Source organism: Candoia aspera, chromosome 11 (assembly GCF_035149785.1).
Source record: "Candoia aspera isolate rCanAsp1 chromosome 11, rCanAsp1.hap2, whole genome shotgun sequence".
Lineage (NCBI taxonomy): Eukaryota > Metazoa > Chordata > Lepidosauria > Squamata > Boidae > Candoia > Candoia aspera.
This window is the reverse complement of record NC_086163.1, coordinates 5,156,404-5,178,469: the sequence shown is the minus strand read 5'-3', so window position 1 is coordinate 5,178,469 and position 22,066 is coordinate 5,156,404. Positions and strand designations below refer to the sequence as shown.

General features: G+C 46.2%; 1 protein-coding gene across 2 annotated transcripts; it reads left to right on the top strand.

The window, feature by feature from the left end:
* The first annotated feature begins 5,222 nt into the window (after positions 1-5,222).
* HSDL1 (hydroxysteroid dehydrogenase like 1) lies at positions 5,223-19,042 on the top strand. 2 transcript variants are annotated; one of them, XM_063313032.1, is made up of 5 exons: positions 5,223-5,320; positions 8,235-8,467; positions 12,062-12,507; positions 15,862-16,089; positions 17,083-19,042. In XM_063313032.1, exons 2-5 carry the CDS (start codon positions 8,248-8,250, stop codon positions 17,161-17,163), a joined length of 975 nt encoding a protein of 324 aa, XP_063169102.1. In that variant the 5' UTR covers positions 5,223-5,320; positions 8,235-8,247; the 3' UTR covers positions 17,164-19,042. The 2 variants fall into 2 exon arrangements, with proteins under 2 accessions (XP_063169102.1, XP_063169103.1); XM_063313033.1 differs by having other exon boundaries at positions 5,223-5,325.
* The last annotated feature ends 3,024 nt before the right edge of the window (positions 19,043-22,066 follow it).

The following is a 22,066-nucleotide window of genomic DNA, read 5'->3' as shown; positions in this document are numbered from 1 at the left end:
TTCCTGACCCACTTCTGGCAAGCAAAATCAGTGGGGGACTGTGTGGCTCACTTAACGACCATGTGGCTTGCTTAATGCCCACAGTGATTTGCTTAATGACCACCGCAAAAAAGGTCATAAAATTGGGTCAGATTTGCTTAATGACAGCTTTGCTTAGCAACCGAAATTCCGGTCTGAATTGTGGTCATTAAGTGAGGATTACCTGTATGAGGCTATTGCTTCCTGGCTAGAGCAGGGCTTACAAAGAACTTTCAAAAAGTGAACCTGCAAGCAAGAACTGAAAACGGTCTTGAAATGGCTTGAAAATAGCCTATGTCATTCATATTGAATTGTATAGCACAGTCAAACATCAGGAGTTGACCACAGGAAATGTCTTAAGACATTTTGTACTATGTCATCAAATGTTTTATGATAATTTTTGTGTCATCAAATGTTTTATAAAATTTGCCAAATTTCTATTTCATGGGAGCCACAGGTCCTGGATTTTGGACAAATTCTGTAAGTTAGACCATATGAGGTGCCTTGGTTCAAAAATTGTTGGCCTATGACCCACCGTTTCGCCCAGGTAAAGGTTACAAAGTATCAAACAGACACAAGAGTTTTAGTAGTATATAGCTAGACTTAGTTTCAGCTTGAAAAAGCAAGGGAGGCTGATTTATGGTTAACTGTCAGCATCCAGTAAAGAATTTGTGATGATTCCCAAAATGAATCTTTAGGGTAATTCTTTTTTGAGAGCTGAATTAAAATAGGGAGGTGAAAAGAACACATGTTCCCATAGGCAGTATCTGAATGATGTATTTTGTTAATCTGTAATATGATCAACCGATTTCATCTTAGAAATTTTATGTAAATCTAACCATGGAAACAGAGCATGTGAACATGTTCAGTAGACTGTGGTTCAAAATCCAGGATTAACAAGATATATGAACCCATACTGTGTGTGATAGCATAAAATAAAGTGAATTATTTCGAATGAGCTGCAATACAACCTTGAACTTCAACAGTAGTTTAAAAAAGCTCTCAAAATCAATCCAAGTAGCAACACAGAAAGAGAGAGAATTGCTGTATAGGTGCAGAAACTGACTAGAACAGACATTCTTTTTCTTCCCAGGGACACCTTCTACTTCAGTTCATACTCCAAGGTTGTAGCAGAATATTTTTACATCACCCAAAGAACTGAGGTGGCTGTATGGGTTAAAAATGCAACAAGGAGATACCTCGGGAGCACATTTTGGATACACGTTAAGAGGTTTTTAGGTGCCTGCATGTGCTAAATGTGCACCTAATAAATATGTGGGCTGCGAACAGGAAGATCAGAGCCTTTTTCCAGGACTTCAAAACGATAGGAAAAAGCCCGTTTCTTCTAAAGACACTTTCTTTAAAATATAGTGTTTGTGTGTAAAAGTGTGCGGGGAGGCAGAAAGAGAGAGGATGAACTTGTTCTCACATTGCTGATGAGTCGTAAATTTGGTTTACTTGATTTTGGCCTGGTATGTGGCATAACCCCAGCCAGTAGTGGTTTATTTGGCAAACTATGAGTTGCTGAGACAAACTACCGCTCACCATGAAAGGCCACTGATACGCTACACAGCTTCGTGGATTTCTTACAAAAACCAATAGTTTTGTCCTGAGGTTTCGGGGAATGGTCCTTAAATACCGCTGTCTAAGAAACCAGCCCCCACTGCTTCAACGTGTTTTGAATTCAGTGACCCTGGAGAGACGTGCTTTGTAGCCGCAACCGTGCGTTCCAATCCTCGCTCAATGACTTAGTTCACGCATCCTTCTAGCTTGCTTGGCTGTGGCTTATCGACAGTGTCTGGTGTCAGCAGTGAGCCACAGACAAGCAAACTAAATTGTAGCCTACCATGGGTCACCACAGTTATTTTAGTACCGCTAGTAGCACATCAGGTGCTTAGGAGCCCATAGGAATAACTACGGGGCAAGACTTCGGACTGCAATCACCGCATTGTAGTTAATATACTTCGCCAGTATGACTTCACGCTCAAAACTGGCGTTTACATCCACCCTTTTTGGCACTGGCTACCTGCTTTAAATACGCTGTCCCCCATGCTGGAAGCGCCACCTTCCCGCTCAGAGCTTTTTATTCCTTGGTCATTTCCCTCCGCTGCAGGAGCAGCCTCTCCCAATCCAGGCTCTTCACCGGGTGGGTACATCTTCAGTTCCGTCACCTAGAAGAGAAGACCTGGCATTTATACAGTCGTAGGCTTCATAGCATTCTATCAGGTACTCAACACCCTGGAGCAGTTTCAAGCTACGGTTCATCTCACCGTATTTTGCTAGCGTAGTGGATCGTGGAAGCCACCTTGAAGCCACCGTATTTTGCTCGAGATTAGTAAATACTGTGACTAAGGATGGCTGTGTTTAGAGTTCTGCTGGAATAAAGACTGGCGTAAAACCTCTAACCCGGGGTGGATAAGCCTCCAAGGTTGTGGGCAGCCTTCAGAAGATGTCTGCGTGGCGTTATAGGGAAGATGTGTTGGAGTAAGAGTGGGAAGACCAAGTTCTAGTCCGCCCTAAGCCACGGAAACTCTCGAGGGTCTTTGGGCCAATCACACTCCCTCAGGCTAATCTATCTCACAGGGTTGCTGGGAGGAAAAGAAAAAAAAAAAAAGGGAGTGCTATGCACACTGCCTTGTGCTCACGAAGGCAAGGCAGGATATAACTCAAACAAATACATCCCTGAGCAGCTGTTAAGCACTGCCCACATCTTGGGCACCCGCTTCTCCCATTCATTCTTGACAACTTCTGTGATTTCATTCCACAATTTCTCTGGTTCCCTATCTACGAGGTTCAGGACTTCCAAGCGATTCCTGATGTTCTCTTTGAAAATGGCAGGTATGATATGTTCAAGGCCATATCATGGACTGTTTGGCTTTGTTCCTCCACGTCAGCTTTACTTGGAACACGCACAGGAAGAGCTCATGAACAGTTCCACAATTAGCCTCTGAACACATTTTGCTGTTACTGAGCACTTCCACCTCCTCATACCAATAGTATACTCAGTCTGATTTCTACGTACTCCATCTTTCGATGTCCAGGTATATAGGCATCGTTTTGGTTGTACGGAAACCGTATTAGCAACGAAGATTGGATGGGCAGGAATGATAAGCCGTTCTTACGCTGCATTTTGGATTCCTAAGCAATGCAGTCCAAATCCATTTTCTTCCTTACTATTTCCAACTTTGGCATTCCAGTCTCCAGCCACAAGCAGGGTATCTTGCCTGCATGTTCTGTCAGCTTCAGATTGAACTTGACCATAAAACGCGTCAACCCCCTTTACTTCTGGATTAGTAGTTGGAGAATAAACTGATAATCATTATATTAAAGGTTGCCTGCAAAGTCTAACTGATATTATACAGTCATTTATTGTATTGTACCCAGGTCCTGTCTGTACCCAGGGAAAAAGCTGAGTATAAAAAAGTCAGTAAACAAAGACTTATAAATTACTTATTCCATCATGTGACTTCAGGCCAGTTTCCCCCCTCCTTTCTCTCTCCCCCTCTCAGTCCAGTCTGCCCCGCAGGGTTGTGGTGGTGATAAAAAAAGAGGAGGAGATCCCATATCTGGCACCCTGATTTGGGATATGTATGCAATAATTAACATGAATGCAGCAATAATAATATAATTTTCTGCAGCAGTATAAGTATATATATATATATATATATATATAATATAAAAATAAAAACTATTCATTAGACTAAATATAAATAAACATATAAATATATATTAAATAATAGGGATATCAATGCAATAATTAGTAACTTGCTGCAGCAGTATAAATATAAAATATAACCATTCTATATCAATAAAAATAAATCATGTATTATTAAATTATTAAATTATCAATCATAATTAATAATGTAATGATAATGATAATAGGGATATCAATGCAATAATGCTGCAGCAGCATACGTATAAATATATTCTTACATATTAATACAAATCTTATATTCAATTAATTATTGATAATAATGATAAATAATTTATTATTTTATTTTATTACTCAAATTTCTGTCACCGCCCATCTCCCCCCAAAAAGGGGGACTCTTTTTCATTATCCATGACGATGATGATAATAGGGTTATCGACGCAATAATTAATCCTATGCTGCAGCAGTATTATATAAGTATATATTAATAAAAATAAATCATTATATATTATTAAATTATTACTCAGATAATTAATGGCAATAATAAATAATGAGGATAATTATTAACGATAAATTATTCTATATTATTCCATTCATTGTTGATTATATGAATACTAATGATCATCCTGCGCCCCCGCCGCCTCACCCTCTCGCCCCTCCGGCGCGGCCGCCCCCTCAGCGGGCCGTCCTGCCTGCTCGCCCGCCCGCCCGCCCGCCCCGGCCCTTCGCCCCCGACGGCCGCTTCCCTACCCGCCTTCAACGGCTCCCCGCCAACGGCTTCCCCGTTTCCACGGCGACGACGCACCACGCACGGGGCCCCGCGCACGCGCCCCTAGGCCAGCTTGTCCCGCTAAGCCCCGCCCTCCATTTGCGACTGCGGCGGCGTCTCTTGCTTCTAGCCCTCCAACACCGAGGCTGGGCTAATAGAGATATGAAAAGTCTAGACTCGTCTCCCGCTGTTTCGAGGCACCATGTTTTGGGTTCAGAGATCCGAAACCAAGTCTGCGAACATCGGTGGAACAGAGCAAGCTTTTGCGGTTGTCGTGATGATCAAGCGTGTTCCTCCCCTCTTGTTGCCCTAATTTAAATATAAAAGAGAAGCTTTCCTGATTGCCATAATGGACGTACTCCTTCTTAGAATGCTTGTAAAATGTAGCCCTGGGTGCCATTGTAACTCTTCCACTGAGCCATATATAAATCCTTCAGGAAGATATATATAATAGTGTTGCTACAAAGCGTTAGAATCACTCGCCCAAATTAACTGGTGACCCAATATTCGATTTTTTAAAACGGTCCTATTTAAAAAAAAGCCGCCATGGAGGAAGCAGGAACACGGGATCTTTGGACTCTGTATTGTTATTTATTACACCGCGTTCAGGATCTGAGAGCTGAGCGTTTGAAAGGGGAAGGAGTCCTGACGCTAGCGATGTGGAAAACGCGGCTGGGGAATCCTCCAGAATTGGATTCAGTGGCAATTGCATTTGCCGGGAGGTTTTCAAACTCTACTTTCCGGGTTTTCCTACTCGCTAGAAGGCCAGGTAGGCTAAAAGGGAAGGTTTTAACCAATGACAATGTTGGATTAGGGGGAAAGTTGCAGTCTTGCAGGTGTTACGTTGTGATGCAAAGCCCACCTACGTCGGAGAACACCTGGTAAGGTCAGTAAAGCAAAGAAAGGTGGGGATTGGTCATTGCCTCTTTGCTTTGTAAAGGCAATGACGGATGAGCCTGTTATTTTGGCATCCTGTTTATCAGCTTATCTGAGATGGGTAGCTATACACATGTGATTGATTGATTGATTGATTGATTTTAAAAATCGTGTTTGCCACGTCGGAATGGAATAGAGATGCCTGCTGCAAGTTGCTGGGTCATTCCTGAGCAAAGAAATCCCAGGGGTTCCAAATAAACATCCATGTATAAAAATGATTATGGGTGGCGTTCATGCCATAAACCAGATTGTCCCTGGATTAAGTGATCCTGATTTCTGAGTAAATGGACCTAAAACAGCCAGCTTGATTCAGCAGCCGGGAGGACCAGGCGGGGGAGTTCAGCTGCGGGCGGGGCGGGGGGAGTTTCAAAGAGACTCCCCCTTAATTGGCTTGTCCTTAATCTGCCTAGGAATTTATTCTTGACGTTTGCAAGATTATGTCTGCACCCTGGCTTGCAATAACTGCCTCTTTGAAATCCCTATGGCTTTTGAGTTCACTAGCCATGTGGGGCTTGCCAGCCATGTGCTGGCTGAGTGTGCAAATGATGCCAAACTATTTATGTTCCATCTTTCCTTCCAAAGGTGGATACACGCACGCTCCCTCTGCATCTGTCAAAAGGAGGGTGTGTCCTTTTTGGCCTCTGTCCATTCTTAAAATCAAGGATTGTCCAGCTTTTGGAGGGTCTTGGTTTAAAAAAAAAAATTAGACTCTTTTCACAACAGTAGTCATTAAAACTTTCATGTGTTGTGATCTTGTAGACCTCTTTCCCTCCTAGATCAACAGACTCAACAGCCTAGATTTATGTCATTTAATTTATTTCCTGATTCCAGCCATCGGCTTCAGTCCAGCCTCTTCAAATCTACGATCCCTGGAGTCTGGAGCTCACATATCGTGTCCTACGTTTCTAGGGTGAAATTTGAAAAGTACGTTGTCATCGGTGCTATTATGATCGCTAGCATGTGTTCTTTAAATAAAGATTCGTTGGAAAAATATTGCAATGGCAAAACCAGTGTTTCTGAGGCTGGAAAAAGGCGTTTCATAGACATGTAGGCCTAAGTACTTTTTTTTTTTTTTTGCATATTTTCACTGTAATTTTTTGTTGCAAATGCAGTTCGTTAAGCAGTTCGTTAAGTTAAGCAGTTCGTGTGTCAGATATCTGGTTCCCATAAAGAGACTTGCTAGTCGGCAGATGTGTAATAATCTGACACCTATGATCCCAATAACAGTCTGACTCATGCACATATACCATATGCAGATTTCATACTTATTGAGAAGGTGTACAGAGCAAGATGGAAAAAGCTGCGATTGGGGATTCCCGCCTAAACTACTTAATAAAAAGCCAAGAAGCAGCCAGAACAGCCCCCACCCCCCTTTTTACTTTTCCCACTTAATTCCAACAGTCCTGCGTGCAAAGCACAGATATCTTCTGCTCGTACAGCCTTGTCACTTTCCTCATTAACCCAAACAGCACACTTTCGCATTCCACGTTGGATCCCCCTTCCCTTGGGTGCTTGACACGTGTTGCCTCTTCATGGCAGATGAACACGATCAAATGATTTCTCAGTCCTTTGATCATGGGTTCTGACAAGATGTCTGTTAGATAATGGCCCTTAAGACACAAAGTTTGTTATATCTTGACTGTATCCCTTTTTGTGGGACATTCTCTGTAGTTTTATATGTACCTTTCCCTATGCAGGCTTGGCTGTCTTATAAAAGAACTATGGGGATGGTGCTGGCCTGGCAAATGCTATGCCCTCCTCCTATTTTTCCCCACAACAGCCCTGTGAGGTAGGTTGCACTGAGAGAGACTGGCCCCAGTCACTGCAGGAGCTTCCAAGATTAGAAGTCCTCAGCTCCTTGGAGGAAGGGCATGGTGCGTGTATATACATATACAGATTGGCTTTTTGAAAGGGTCGCTAATCAAGATGCAACTGCAGTACAATCATCCAAATTTTCATCTTGGTACCATCATTATAAAAAACACAGAAGCCTCTCCTGGTACCTGGTTAACATAACCAGGGCTTCACGGAGAAGGACTTGAACATCCCTTCGCCAGCAGACCATGCCCTCCGCATATCTCGAAGGAGGGAGATTTTGGAAGCTCCCTGTGGAATGACGACGTCTCTGTCCTTGTGTTGGTCAAGTGGAGGATGTTACCCATTATCCACTGCCCCATATACAGTGAGATTAGAGCCGAATTACTGATGGTAGGTGAATTCAAGGGCTCTGACCTTCGAAAACTGGACTGTCGGCAGCCAGGTTGCTACTTTGCTCTAAAGGTAAAGGTAAAGGTTTCCCTTGACGTAAAGTCCAGTCGTGTCCGACTCTAGGGGGCGGTGCTCATCTCCGTTTCAAAGCCTTGGAGCCGGCGTTGTCATAGACACTTCCGGGTCATGTGGCCAGCATGACGACTCGGAACGCCGTTACCTTCCCGCCGAAGCGGTACCAATTAATCTACTCACATTTGCATGTTTTCGAACTGCTAGGTGAGCAGGAGCTGGGACGAGCAACGGGAGCTCACCCCGCCGCGCGGTTTCGAACCACCGACCTTCCGATCGACAGCTCAGCGGTTTAACCCGCAGCGCCACCGCGTCCCTCTCATTTAATTAAACTTAGGAAGAAATACCTAAGTTCTTAGTTGTAGCTTTGGCTTTATTTTGTTGTAGCCTTTTTATATCTGATGCTGCTTTTATTACTTTATTTTATAATTTCACTGTTTTATTGCTTTACTGTTCTTTTCTTTTATTCCTGCGTTATGACCTGCGTTTACAACAATAAACTTGTTTACTTACTGTATGCATTTACATATATGTCACACAAGTTCATCCTAGCACATCTATTGTGTTTTCCCTTTAAAGATAACGGGTTGCAATGGCTGCGGTGGACAGTTTCTCCCTGTTGCTGCGGGAGATCGGACGGTCCTACAACTACTGCGTAGAGATGCTCGCGCTTGCGGGAGCTCTCTATGCCACCAAGGTGTGCGTCACCGTTCTGAATAACACTTATGCGCTGATCAGGGTGCATTTTGTTCCCCGGATGTTTGGCAGGCCTGACTTAAGCAGGCGGTATGGGAAATGGGCTGTTGTCACAGGTAAGAACCTCCCTGTGGCTTTGTGTGCTGTCTCTCCAGCGAAGTAACAAGAACGTAATACTTGGAAAGTCCTCGTGTTAGCCTAACAGTAGGCATCTGCTTTCGGATTTTTCGTTCTGCGTGGGTAACAGGCTATCCGTTAGCTGCCTGAGGCATTAGAGTCGTTGGTTGAGATACTCCAATGTCACGGCAAGGATACAGAACATCCCAAGTACAGGCAGTCCTCGACTTACGATCACAATTGCGACTGGAACTTCCATTGCTAAGCAAGGCTTAAGTGAGTCACGCCTGATTTTATGACCTTTTTTGCTGTGGTCATTAAGCGAATCACCATGGTTGTTAAGTGAATCACATGGCCGTGAAGCAAATCTAGTTTCCCCATTGATCTTGCTCAGAAGCCAGCTGAGAAAGCTGCAAATGGTGATCACGTGACCCCGGAACACTGCAGCTGTCGTAAGTGCGAGCCAGTTGCCAAGCACCTGAATTTTGATCATCTGACCGGGGGGACACTGTGACAGTCGTAAGTGCGAGGACTGGTCACAAGTCACTTTTTCAGTGCTGTCGTAACTGAATGGTCGCTAAACGAATGGTCGTAAGTCGAGGACTACCTGTAGCTGAAATGTTGAATGCTAGAAAAAGGTCCAAAATTTAGGCCATCCGTTTTAGCTATGAGCTCTGGAGTCCAAAGTCAGTGTCAAGATGATGACTAATGACTGAATGTGTTAGTTAATAATAAGTGCTGTAGGAATCAGGTTACACCAAACGCAGAAGGACAAAGGGAATGGCTGATTGCCCCTGCTCTATCTTCTCCTATTCTCTGTATTAGCAAAGCCAAAGGGATAATTTTGTTGCAGTATCTTACAAAATCAGGTATGCCAAATAGTGTGGTATTCCTGGGTAGAAGAGGTGGGTAGATGTAATGGAATGTGGGAAAGACCTTGGGAGACGGGACGAAGAGCTGCTGCCTAGGGAACTGTCAGATAAGAGGGAGCACAGCCCGCAGCTGCATAATGGGCAGCCCAAATTTCTTGGCCTGTAAAGGAGGCAGTGGGAGATTTGTACTTTCAGCCTTGCAAGATTCTGTTAATGTAGCTTTACAATAAAGTAGAATTAGCTCCTCTGGTTGTGTTTCCTGTCTGGTCTGCCTGGGAAGGCTGACAGTAGAAGACTTGGAAACCTTCAAAAGATCAAGTCCCTCTTGGGTTTACTGCAAGTCCCCTTTTTCTGAAATGGATTCCAGGCTTGGCAGCTAAAGGTAGTATTTTCCAAGGCACTTGAAAAGAAATCATAATCAGACTAGTTAATAAGCGGGGGGGGGAAATTATTCCCTATACTGGTATGAAAGAACGAGCAACCTTTTAAGTATTCTGGAGGTCTTCCTGGATGACGATGTTACAAAAAGCACAATCCTGCTTGAGAAACAAAGTCCAAAAACTAGGCCTGACTGTTCAGCTATGAAATGTACAGCTCAGAGCCTGAGATGAATGCCATAGTTCAGGATACTTATACATTATGGTGCTGGGTCCTTATAAAATAGAAAAGGGTTCGTGTGACATCCTTTCCCCCCAGTAAAGCTGTCAAACTGTGGTTATCCCGCTCGGCCTGAACAAGCTGGCTTCTCTAGGAGGTCGGTGCTTTGTAATGGGAGGCCAGCATGCTTCTGGAGTGAGTGTGCGGGATCACTACCAGGACCCATACCAGAAGTTTATTAAGTTTCAAGCAAAAAAAAGACAAAAGCTACAGAAAAACAAAAAACTACAAAGGAAAAAAAAGAAAAGACTAAAAAAGTGTGGAAACACAAGAGAATTTTTTTTAAAGTTACAGAAAGAGATGACTTCCGACTTTTAACAGCAAGGATATACAACGATTTTCCATAATCAATCCCTTACTCCATATTAAACCAAAATCACATTATTTCTATAAATCATTTCATTGGTACATTATAAAAATCACTAAATACAGTTGCTCCCTCCCCTTACATTAAAAGAGAATATATATATATATATATATATATATATATATATATATATACACATATATATATATATATATATATATACACATACATACATACATACATACACATACATACATACATACACACACACACACACCCCCATACACACACACCCTCCTAATCAACTCCCCCCGCAAAGGTAACATTTATTTAACTACTTCCTTCCTACTACTATTCTATACATTCCTGTCTACTATAATAAAGATCAATCTAAAAAACGTATAAATTGTCTGCCATTGTACTTGATAATACAGCCATTTTAATAATCTTAATCGTGTCAAACCCAGAACCAGACATCATTATTTTTTTATTATACCTTAATAATCTTAATCCAAATCATTAAAAATAAGTGAAATCAGCCAAACCCTTAATGCAATCCAGATGAATATTCTTAAACCCTTATCCCACTTCAGAATAGACCAGAGCATCCATATGATGGCTCCTGAGAAGAAGCTGTCCTTGGAAGATGGGGAAGGGGGGGCGAAGAGTGCCTCAGTCCTGGCCTTTTCCCTTGGATGGCTCTCAGGAAGAGATTGGAGATATTGTGGAAGGAGTTGCAAGCCCAGAGACAACCGCAGCGCCTGGATCCGGTACGGCAGGTCCCCGGTTTAAGAACGAGTCCTGTTCCTACGCCTGTCCTTAAATCAAATTTGTATTTAAGTCTGAACAGTTATTTAGCATCAGTTAGTCAAATGTTTGGCTTAGTAGATAGTATATATTTTACCTTTCTATCTGTATGAAACACTTAAGAAACACTTCCAAATACCCTAAAATGTCTTAAACGTAATAATATACAAAGTAGTATTGTGTATTAAACCCGAAACATGGTGCTTAACTTGAATTTTTAATATAATAGGCTTTATGGCAAGTCTGTTCTTAACTAGGAGTCGTCCGTGAACCGGGACGTTCTTAAACCGGGGACCTTGTCCACAGCCTTGTCCAGCACCAGCAGCTCAGCAAGGACCACCTGTGTCCGGGCAGAGTGAGTGCAACCTCCCTGCTTCAGATTTGCTCATAACTCCCCAGGGGTTTGCAGCCCACAGTTCAAGAGCCCCAGCATTAGATAATGATAACGCTCTGAAAGCTCAAAGGTCATGAGTTCCTGTTATGCTCCTTGCTTTGGACAGAGATAGGTAGGAAAGTAACAGATTACTACAGTGTCCGCTGACATGGTAGATTGCTGTTTTTCAACCTTGGCCACTTGAAGATGTGTGGACTCCAACTCCCAGAATTCGCCAGTCGTGGAGTTGACCTCATTTTGATCAGCTGGAATCGGGAGAAATTAGAATCTATTGCTGAAGAGATGGTGGAGACCTATGGCATCAGACCAGCAATTGTTGTGATGGATTTTGCCAGCAAACTGGCTGGGGAATTCTGCAAGTTGGAGTCCGCACATCTTCAAGTGGCCATGGTTGAAAACTCTCTGTGGTAGATGTTCTGTTTGGCTTACCTATTTTTCCTTCCTGGCGAGAGGATCTCTGCTCAAGCTCTGCATCCTGCTCTGCCTTCTGCCCACTTTTCTGTAGTGGAATCTGTTGGGTTGACTCTGCACCCCATGGGTCTCTGCCTCTTTGCAGGAGGAACCTCAGGGATTGGGCTCTCCTACGCTAAAGAGTTGGCCAGTCGTGGAGTTGACCTCATTTTGATCAGCCGGAATCGGGAGAGATTAGAATCTATTGCTGAAGAGATGGCGGAGACCTATGGCATCAGAACAGCAATTGTTGTGATGGATTTTGGCAGGGGCCGTGAGGCCTATCCGGTCATCGAGAAGGCTCTCGAGGGCAAAGAGATCGGCATCTTAGTGAACACTGTTGGGGTGCTCTGCCCTCTGCCCGATTCCTTCACCAGCTTGACGGAGGACCAGGTCTGGGAGTTCATCAATGTAAATATTGGAGCTGCAAACATGATGGTGCACCTGGTGTTGCCAGGCATGGTGCAGAGGAAGAAGGGGGCCATCGTCAATGTCTCTTCTATCAGTTGCTGCAATCCCTGTCCCCGATATACAGCCTATTCAGCCTCCAAGGTATATGTCAACATGGAAAAAGTATGTCTGTTGGTGTTAATTTATTAACCAATCCTGTGGGGGAGAGGTCTCAAGCTGGCACATGGGGAGAATATTCCTTACAATATCCCTGTGGAGTGGGGTGGAGAAAAGGAGAGCAATTCACCCAAAGTAATCTAGTGGGCTCCAAGGAAGAGCATGGACTTCACCTATTCTTCCTGGTTGCAACCCGACACTTTGACTGCTACATCACTTTAGGTACTGTTTTGATTCCTATTCCTAAAATAAAATGGGGTTGCTTTTCTTTTTCCATGGACATGTATTTTCTGTTCGTAAACCTTTGGTAGATGACTAAAAGCTTCAAGGAGATCCTAATATGACAGTGAAATACACAGCCCCTCAGGAAAAAAATAATTGTCTAGAAGGCAGGTGACCAATTTAAGCTGAGCTGCTACACTCCAGGAATGCTGTACCTGTGGGCTTTCAAATGATCATAGAATTACAGAGTGGGAAGGGATCTTGGAGGTCTTCTAGTCTAAGCCCCTGCCCGGGGCAGGAATCCTCATACCGTCCCAAACAAATGGCTATCCAATCTGTTTCTGGAAACCTCCAGAGATGACTTCAGGTTGTTTCATTATTTAATAGCTGTCAGAGTCAGGAAATCCTTCCTAATTTCAAGTTTGGATCTCTCTCTGTATAGCTTCCACCCACTGGTTCCTGTCCTACCTTTGGGCATCACACAGAATAGATCCACATCCTCTTCCTGTGACATCCCTCCATATATTAGAAGATTGCTATATTTCCCCTTAGCCTTCTCTTCTTTAGGCTAAACATACCAAGTTCCTTTAACCATTCTTCATGGGACTGAGCCTTCAAGCCCCTGCCTTGTGGTTCTTCTCTGCACTCTTTCCAGTTCCTCAGCATCCTTCTTGTATTGTGGCAACCAGAACTTTGTGGTGCAATATTCCAGGTGTGGTCCTACCAGGGCAACATAGAATGATACTATCATATCTTGTGATCTTGGCACTATCCCTTTGTTGATGCAACCCAAAACTGCATTGGCTCTCTTGGCAGCTAGGGCACATTGCTGGCTCATGCTTAATCTGTGGTCGACCAAAAGCCCCAGATCCTTTTCACAAGCAGAGCTAAGCCAGGTATCTCCTATCTTGTACCTGTGCACCTGGTTTTCCCTGCCCAATTGCAGCACCTCCCATTTCTCACCATTGAACAATGTTTTATTTTTATTTATTTATTTTATTTAGCACATTTTTCCACCGCCCATCTCAAACACGACTCTGGGCGGCTTACAAGACATTAAAACAACAACAATTCTTATCAGTTAAAAATGTTATAAAGTCTAAAGTTACAAAAGTCTAAAAATACGTAAATATTATAGAATTGGTAAGTAAAAAGCTAAAACCCAAGATGGTAAGATGTTAAAATTCCCCGGGACCGTATTATGGGGCCAGCCACTCCCACGATGAACTATCCCCTTTTCCGCCCCAAGTGAGGTGGCACAGCCACGTTTTAAGCCCCTTCCTGAAGGCCGGGAGAGTGAGGGCTTGCCTTATCTCTGGGAGTAGTTTATGCCACAGGGCGGGGGCCACAGCAGAGAAGGCCCTCCTCCTGGGCCCTGCCAATCGACACTCCCTTGTGGACAGGGTCTACAACATGCCCTCTGTGCCTGACCGGGTGGGGTGGGTCGATGTAATGGGGGTGAGGCGGTCCCTCAGGTAACCTGGACCCATGCCATGTAGCCGTTTTGTCAGATAGTGTGCGACATTCAAGTCTGTTGAGATCCTTTTGAATCTTGAGCCTGTCTTCTGGGGTGTTAGCAATTTCCCCCAGCCTCGTGTTGTCTGCAGATTTTATGAGTGTCCCTTGTTGGTCTCCTCTAACTCATTTAGATGACCTGTTCTTGGACTCCCACCCTCATCAGCCACAGCCTTGTTGGGCCACTGGTTGGGGATAATGGAGTCCAGCAAGCCCTGGAAGCCATTAGATTTCTCAGTCATGGATGGTATGTGGTAGAAGTCTACATGGAATACGACTCCTTCCAACCCAAAGAGAAATAGGACAATGGTGCATCTTGGGGAGTGTCGAAAAGGGCAAGATGGCAGGTGTGGCATTGGCAGTGCAAGCCTGTGCACATGCCCAAGGGATGGGGCTTCAACTGCAGCTCTGCCATCTTGCCTTACTGTTAACACTTCCACAGTTAAAGCAGTAAAAATTGTCAACAGTATTACTGCAGGCTTCTTATGTTCTTAAGATTTACTGCAGTTGGTATACATGTTTACAGGATTCTGTTATTGCATCAGACTCTTCTCTGAAGAAGTGGGCTTTTTGAAGTGGGTCTTGGTAGGACCCGTTTTTTGACAGAATGATTGGCGGTGCATCAGCAGGGCGTGTCAAAGGAGCCAAGATGCTGGCTGCAACTGTATGATTGGAGCCCTGCCCCTTTTTACATGTCACATATTCACCTGGTTGCATCTGCCATCTTGACTTGACTCTTTTGATCCAACCTGTGGACACCCCTCTGATTTGAGATGCAAAAGGTTGAGAACTGTTGATCCCAAGTAGGGGTGGTCAACTTTTTCCTGTGCATTTCATTGTTTTAAGTTGTTCAGCTCCTAAAGGTTATGGTGGATGTGATCAGCAATCCAGTAGTGCACTTACTTTAAGCCTTAAATTGTCAGGGAAGGAAGGAAGGAAGGAAGGAGAAACAGAGAGGAGGGAAGGAAGGAAGGAAGGAAGGAAGGAAGGAAGGAAGGAAGGAAGGAAGGAAGGAAGGAGTAACAGAGAGGAGAGAAGGAAGGAAGGAAGGAAGGAGGAAGGAAGGAAGGAGAATCAGAGAAGGTGAGAGAAGGGAGGAAGGAAGGAAGGAAGGAAGGGAGGGAAATTACTGCAGTACCCAAAATATTTCTTGTGTTGCCAGATTTTGGTAGCCTGATTCTTTGAAGCTTTGAAAGTTGTAAAACTGGGTCTGGGTGTGGGCTGGTGAGTTTGGGTGGCTGAGCTATCACAAGATTAGTCTGATGGTGGAATTGGGGTTTGGGTGTTTATTGGTTGATTCACACAACAGGCTTAATCAGGTCAAATCTGAGCAGCCGCAAGCAAATAAGAAACTAAGCTTGGTTGGCGTTAACCTTGGTTGCATATTTTTTATGCCTGAATGTATTTGACTCAGCTTGTTAGATTGCTTTATGGGTTCAGTGTAGTATGGAAATCCAGAAATGGAGTTAATTAAATTAATTCATTCAATTCATCCCCTGGTGAGTCAAGATGGGCTCCATACGCACTCACGGACCCCTCTTGTGTGTTCTAAACTTGGATCTTCGGTTCTTTAATCGGTGTCCCGCCCCTTATCCTCAACAGGCTTACCTGGATCATTTCAGCAGATCACTTCACTACGAATATGCATCTCACGGCATTTTCATCCAGAGCTTAATTCCGTTCTTCATTTGCACCGACGGGACGAAGTCTGGTAACACGCTCTCCAAAATGAGCTTTTTTGTGCCTTCTCCTGATGAGTACGTACGTCATGCGGTCACCACCCTCGGAGTCTCCCGAAGGACGACAGGATACTGGCGCCACACACTCTTGGTGAGACCACTTTCTCCATAGCTTCTTTTTATTTTCCCTTGCTGTCGCAGCTGTGGACCAAGACCGTGCAGGATTTGGGGCATGAGCTAAGCAGCCTTTCTCAGGTGGGGTTCCGCGAGAGGTCGAAAAAGAAAATAAACAGCGTTGTTTGAACTTAGCACACCACACTGCAATGCTAGCGCATGCAGTGTTGGGAATTTTTACCTGCCATAACTCAGCTGCCAGCCTGCCGTTTTTACTGTTACGGTAAAATGTGGGTTGTGTAGATTAGAAACGAATTGCATTGTGAAATTTTCGTAGTTTTTGCAATCTTCACGCAAAGGCTTCCTGAGGCCTGAAAATTATTTCAAGGGTTCCTCCAGGCTAAAAAGGTTGAGCCAGTGCCTTAAGATGCAGTGACAGTTGCTTAGATCTTGCTTCATTTTATTGCTCAAGGTATATAAAAGGTCTGTCTTTTTCTTTTCCTTTTGAAAAGGAAGGAATAGGAAGATCTGGAATGGAGACAAATTCTGAGCTGTCTTTGGATTTTATTTTACTGTTGTAAACAGGATTATTGTTACAGGTAGTCCTTGCTTAATGACCACAATTGGGACCAGAATGTTGGTTGCTAAGTGAAGCGGTCATTAAGGGAATCTGACCCGGTTTTACCACTTTTTTTGTGGCAGTTGTTAAGCGAATTGCTGCGGGTATTAAGCGAACCACGTGGTCATAGTCATTAAGCAAATCACGCGGTTCCCCATTGATTTTGCTTGCCAGAAACTGGCTGGGAAGTTGAAAATGGCGATTATGTGGCCAAGTGCTCAAATTGTGACCATGTCACCATGGGGACTCTGCAACGGTCATGAGTTGGTTTTTCCAGCACTGTCGTAAGTCTGAACCGTCAGTAAATGAATGGCTGTTAAGCGAGGACTACCTGTAATAATGTAGTTGTAGATGAAATGGTCTTATGAATTCTTCTGTGTGAAAAAAAACCACCCCTCTTTTGTCTTGCAGATGATTTTAGCACGGTTTGTCCCTGAATGGATCTGGGCTTGGGTGGTACCCAGAATAAAATATGGGCAGAAGTCGCTTTAAAAAAATGTTTGTGAAGGATCTTGGCTTGAGCGCCAGTAACATCTTGCAGTCTAGATTGACCGTGGCTACCAAACCCCGACTTCTTTGCACGAATCCCTTTCTCGCTTGCTTTATTTGTTGAAAATCATGTACTTGAGACTTGGAGAAAGTTTGGCTTGGACGTAGCAGAAAGGAACACGGCTGAAACAAACTTTTAGCGTGCTGGCCTAGTACTGTCCACCTAAGGCATCACTGATGTAGGGTTCTTCATAGCCTCCCTCCAAAAGACATGAGGAATCCTGTGGATGGTGAAGAAATTGACTTGTTGAAGAGCTTGGGATTCCATAAAACCAAAAGGGAAGAAATAGCTGCCGATATGGCATTCTGGGTCAATGTTCTCCAACCTTGGGTGCAGGGCTGCAACACCCATCGACCCCAACTGGATTCTCTCTGAGAGAGTTTTCCTCTGGTGCAACGTACCCCCCACCCCACCTTCCAGGCTACGGATGTTCAGTGGAGGTGTCGTCCTTCAACTCCATACAATCTTGTGCTTGATCAGGAAGCTGTTTCCTGTTGCATGTATGATGTCTGCAACCATGCTTCGGAGTGGGTAACACTGTCATGGTTTTTAGGGGCTCGACGGAGGAGGCTGTCTCATGGGGTTATTCTAGTTAGAGACAGGGTGGCACAGAAGTCCTTGACTTTTCAGCCTCCAGACAAGGCTGAGGACAGAAACCCCAAAGAAGGTGGGTCTGGCAGACAGGTTCTTTGGCAACCTTCCCCAATCTGTCTTGCTCCAGGTGTGTTGGATTACATCTCCCCTGATCCCCTGCCTGTCTAGCAGTCCTGCCGGCTGGGAGGGAGGAGGGTGGTCATCCGGTGCATCTAAAGCAGGGTTTCTCAACCTCGGCGACTTTAAGCCGTGTGGACTTCAACTCCCAGAATTCCCCAGCCAGCATGGCTGGCTGGGGAATTCTGGGAGTTGAAGTCCACACGGCTTAAAGTCGCCGAGGTTGAGAAACACTGACCCAAAGGGTGTCAGGCTGATCAGTTGTAGCAGGCTCCTGAACAGTTTGACTTAAGCATCAAATAGGCTTGGTGTCTGTGAAGTGTAGGTCTTTTTCCCCGGCAGGGCAGCTAATGGACTGTTTGCCTGTGACGTCTTTTGAGTTCAGGGTGTCCTCTGAAATCAAGGCCTAGGTATCTTCAGACCCTGAATTAAGGCACGCAACTGAGGCTGTGCGTGCCCCCAACACCTCTCTTGGCAGCCTTAAGAGGCCATTGCAGCAGGACTGCTGAAAACAAACAGCTCCATTTCCCAGCATTTTGGGGGCAGGACACCATTTCGGAGATGAAAACTGTAGTGTAAAAATAAGATAGCTAATAAGTGCTATAACATAGCTGTGGTCACAGAGGGACAGTGCCAGCAGCTTTAGACCAGGTTTGTATACCATCCTAAGCCTTGTGAACCATGGTTTAGGGAATTAACCCACTTGCTTGGGATCACACAGCATCCACAGCCATAAACCATGGTGGACAAACTATTTATTTAACATTCTAAAACAAAGGCAAACATTATGGGTTGATTATTTATTACACATAACACCAGCTTCCAAGATTTTGGGTGGTTAGCCTCATGAATAAATCCAGACTCACTGCTTTTTCTTCAAACAAACAGATTTCCTGACTGTGGAAAGCTATTTAAAAAGATAAGCTGGGTGGTACTTAGTCCCCAAAACAAGTGGAGGCAGCCTGCTTTTTTCGTTCCCAGCTGTGATTTCTGTCTTTTCTAGCAAGCAGTACTTGCTGCCCTATACTATACCTGGAGTGATAGTCATGATATCAAACTGAACTGGATCATCTTTTATCTTTTAGAGTCTTAGCTGTAAAAAAAGTTTGAACTGATGTGTTTTTGTCCTATTAAAAGCTTAAAGTAAAGGTAAAGGTTTCCCTTGACATTAAGCCCAGTCGTGTCCGACTCTAGGGGGCGGTGCTCATCTCCGTTTCAAAGCCGAAGAGCCGGCGTTTGTCCGAAGACACTTCCATGGTCATGTGGCCGGCATGACTAAACGGAACGCGGTTACCTGCCTGCCAAAGCAGTACCTATCAATCTACTCACATTGGCATATTTTTGAACTGCTAGGTTGGCAGGAGCTGGGACTAGCCACGGGAGCTCAGCCCGTCACACGGATTCAAACCGCCGACCTTCCGATCGGCAAGCTCGGCAGCTCAGCGGTTTAACCCGCAGTGCCACCGCGTCCCTTATTGTGCCTACCGATTGCTTATTTTTTTCCTCCTCCTCTTGGAAAAACTCTGAGAACTGGAGGCCTTTGGCAACTTCACTCCAAATTACTCCTTTAAGTAAGAAAAACCAATTAAAATCTATTTACTGCCAGCCTAGATTGTTCCCAGGGATTACTGCCGACCAAGGGCAAGGTGGATGGATGACATTCTAGAGGTGACGGACTCGTCCCTGGGGGAGCTGGGGGTGTTGACGACCGACAGGAAGCTCTGGTGTGGGCTGGTCCATGAAGTCACGAAGAGTTGGAAGCGACTGAACGAATAAACAACAACAGCCTTGCCCTTGGTCGGCCCCTCTTCCTTTTGCCCTCCACTCTCCCTAGCATCAGCATCTTCTCCAGGGTGTCCTGTCTTCTCATTATGTGGCCAACATATTTCGGTTTTGCCTTTAATATCATTCCCTCAAGTGAGCAGTCTGGCTTTATTTCCTGGAGGATGGGCTGGTTTGATCTTCTGGCAGTCCAAGGCACTCTTCAGAATTTTCCTCCAACACCACAGTTCAAAAGCATCGATCTTCCTCCGCTCAGCCTTCCTTATGGTCCAGCTCTCGCAGCCATATGTTACTACGGGGAATACCTTCAAGACTACATGTTCCATAATGCATTGCGGGGGCGGGGGGGGCCGACCGCCCTAGGGCACGCGCACTCCCTGAAGAAGCTCACGCGGCCACCGTCCGTTGGCTCCAACCCTACTCCGCCTCCGCTCTGGGAAATGTAGTTCTTCTGGCCGGCCAGTTCTTCGCGGGGGACGAGCGCCAGGACTACCAGTCCCAGCAGGCGCCGGGCTCCGTCGTCGCCTGTTTTTTCATGGCAGGAGCTTCTCAGGCGGTTGCTCGGACCGGGCTGAGGGTCCGGCTGACGGGAGCCGCGCTTGCCCGCCCCGGAGCTCGCTGCGCCGGCCGAAGCCTCGCTCCCCGGGCTCCGAAGCGTTGAGGCGGCGGTGAGTCGGAGCGGGCCGGGGTGGGGGAGCGGGCCGGCGGGACGTCGCTGCCTTTAGGCCCCGGCTGGACTTCGCGGCCCGGTTCCCCTTCCGCGGAAGGAGGGATCCGTCGGAGGCTGCACGTGCCGCCGCCGGGGTCTCGGATGCGGCCGGGAGAGGCGGGATCGGACATACAAGGCGCTTCTAGATGCCCCCCCTGCGCCTGGCAGTCTCGCCTGCCAGGGAGAGTGCCCGCGGGGCGCGGGGAGGCCGGTCCCCGCCTCTGGCGGCGCAGAAGGCGGCCCCGCCGCGTTTGCCCTCCCGGCCTTGGACTCCGTGCCCCGTCCGCGCCGGCGAGCGATGGGAGCTGTAGCCCGGCGGGGCGGAAGGCGCCCAGCTCGGGAAAGGCGGACTCGGATGGAGTTTTTCCGACCAGGAGCGGGGAGCGGGGCGTTGGCATCCCCCTCTGGCCCCGCGATGAGGTGCGCGGGCTGGGTTCCCACGACGCGAGCTCTACACGTGAAAACGCTTAAGGGGACGCGTCTGCGGTTGCCGGGTGGCCTGCTCCGCCGAAAGGGAGGGGGGGTTGATGGGTGGGGAAGGGGCCGAGGCCGCGGCTCGGGTCCCACCAGAATCCGGGCTGCAGGTCCGGGCACTGGGAGAGAGGGAGGCTGTTGCCCTCTCTGGACCTGCTGCAGCTCAATGGGGTTAGAGGATAAGGTGGGCGAATAGGATGGCAGCGGGGACTGTTTTGCAGCTTTGTGGAGAAGAGATGGGCAGGCTGTGGATTTAATAAACTGGCCTCTCAGTCTGCAGAGGTGGGCACACTGGCTTGATCTCAGTGTGCAGAGGTGGGCTCACTGACTTGATCTCAGTGTGCAGAGGTGGGCTCACTGGCTTGATCTCAGTGTGCAGAGGTGGGCTCACTGGCTTGATCTCAGTGTGCAGAGGTGGGCTCACTGGCTTGATCTCAGACCGCAGAGGTGGGCTCACTGGCTTGATCTCAGGCCGCAGAGGTGGGCACACTGGCTTGATCTCAGGCCGCAGAGGTGGGCACACTGGCTTGATCTCAGTCTGCAGAGGTGGGCTCACTGGCTTGATCTCAGACCGCAGAGGTGGGCTCACTGGCTTGATCTCAGTGTGCAGAGGTGGGCACACTGGCTTGATCTCAGTCTGCAGAGGTGGGCACACTGGCTTGATCTCAGGCCGCAGAGGTGGGCTCACTGGCTTGATCTCAGACCGCAGAGGTGGGCTCACTGGCTTGATCTCAGTCTGCAGAGGTGGGCACACTGGCTTGATCTCAGTCTGCAGAGGTGGGCACACTGGCTTGATCTCAGACCGCAGAGGTGGGCACACTGGCTTGATCTCAGTCTGCATAGGTGGGCTCACTGGCTTGATCTCAGACCGCAGAGGTGGGCACACTGGCTTGAATTTTTCATGAAGGAGCCTTAAGAAGTCTTTGTGTTCCCACCAGCTTCTAGAGTAGAAGAGCCCAAATGTGGTGGAAAGTTGCAGCGTTCTGTCACCCAGCTAAAAAAATCCAAAACAAAACATTGGCCATGTTTCCCTTGTGGGGTGGGAGATATTGGCCCACTAATTTGAAATGGTGGGGGTTAAAATGTTAATATTCCGCTTGGGAAACAGGCTGTTCATTTTTCTAGGAGGACATGAAGGATGTTCACGATTGCAGGAGTGGGAAAAAAGA

Bases quoted from the DNA above. Each gene is read 5' to 3' on its own strand.
- HSDL1 (XM_063313032.1), top strand. From the start codon at position 8,248: ATGGCTGCGGTGGACAGTTTCTCCCTGTTGCTGCGGGAGATCGGACGG. The intron at 8,468-12,061 runs GTAAGAACCTCC...GCCTCTTTGCAG, and splicing joins GAAATGGGCTGTTGTCACAG to GAGGAACCTCAGGGATTGGG. The intron at 16,090-17,082 runs GTGAGACCACTT...TTTGTCTTGCAG, and splicing joins ACTGGCGCCACACACTCTTG to ATGATTTTAGCACGGTTTGT.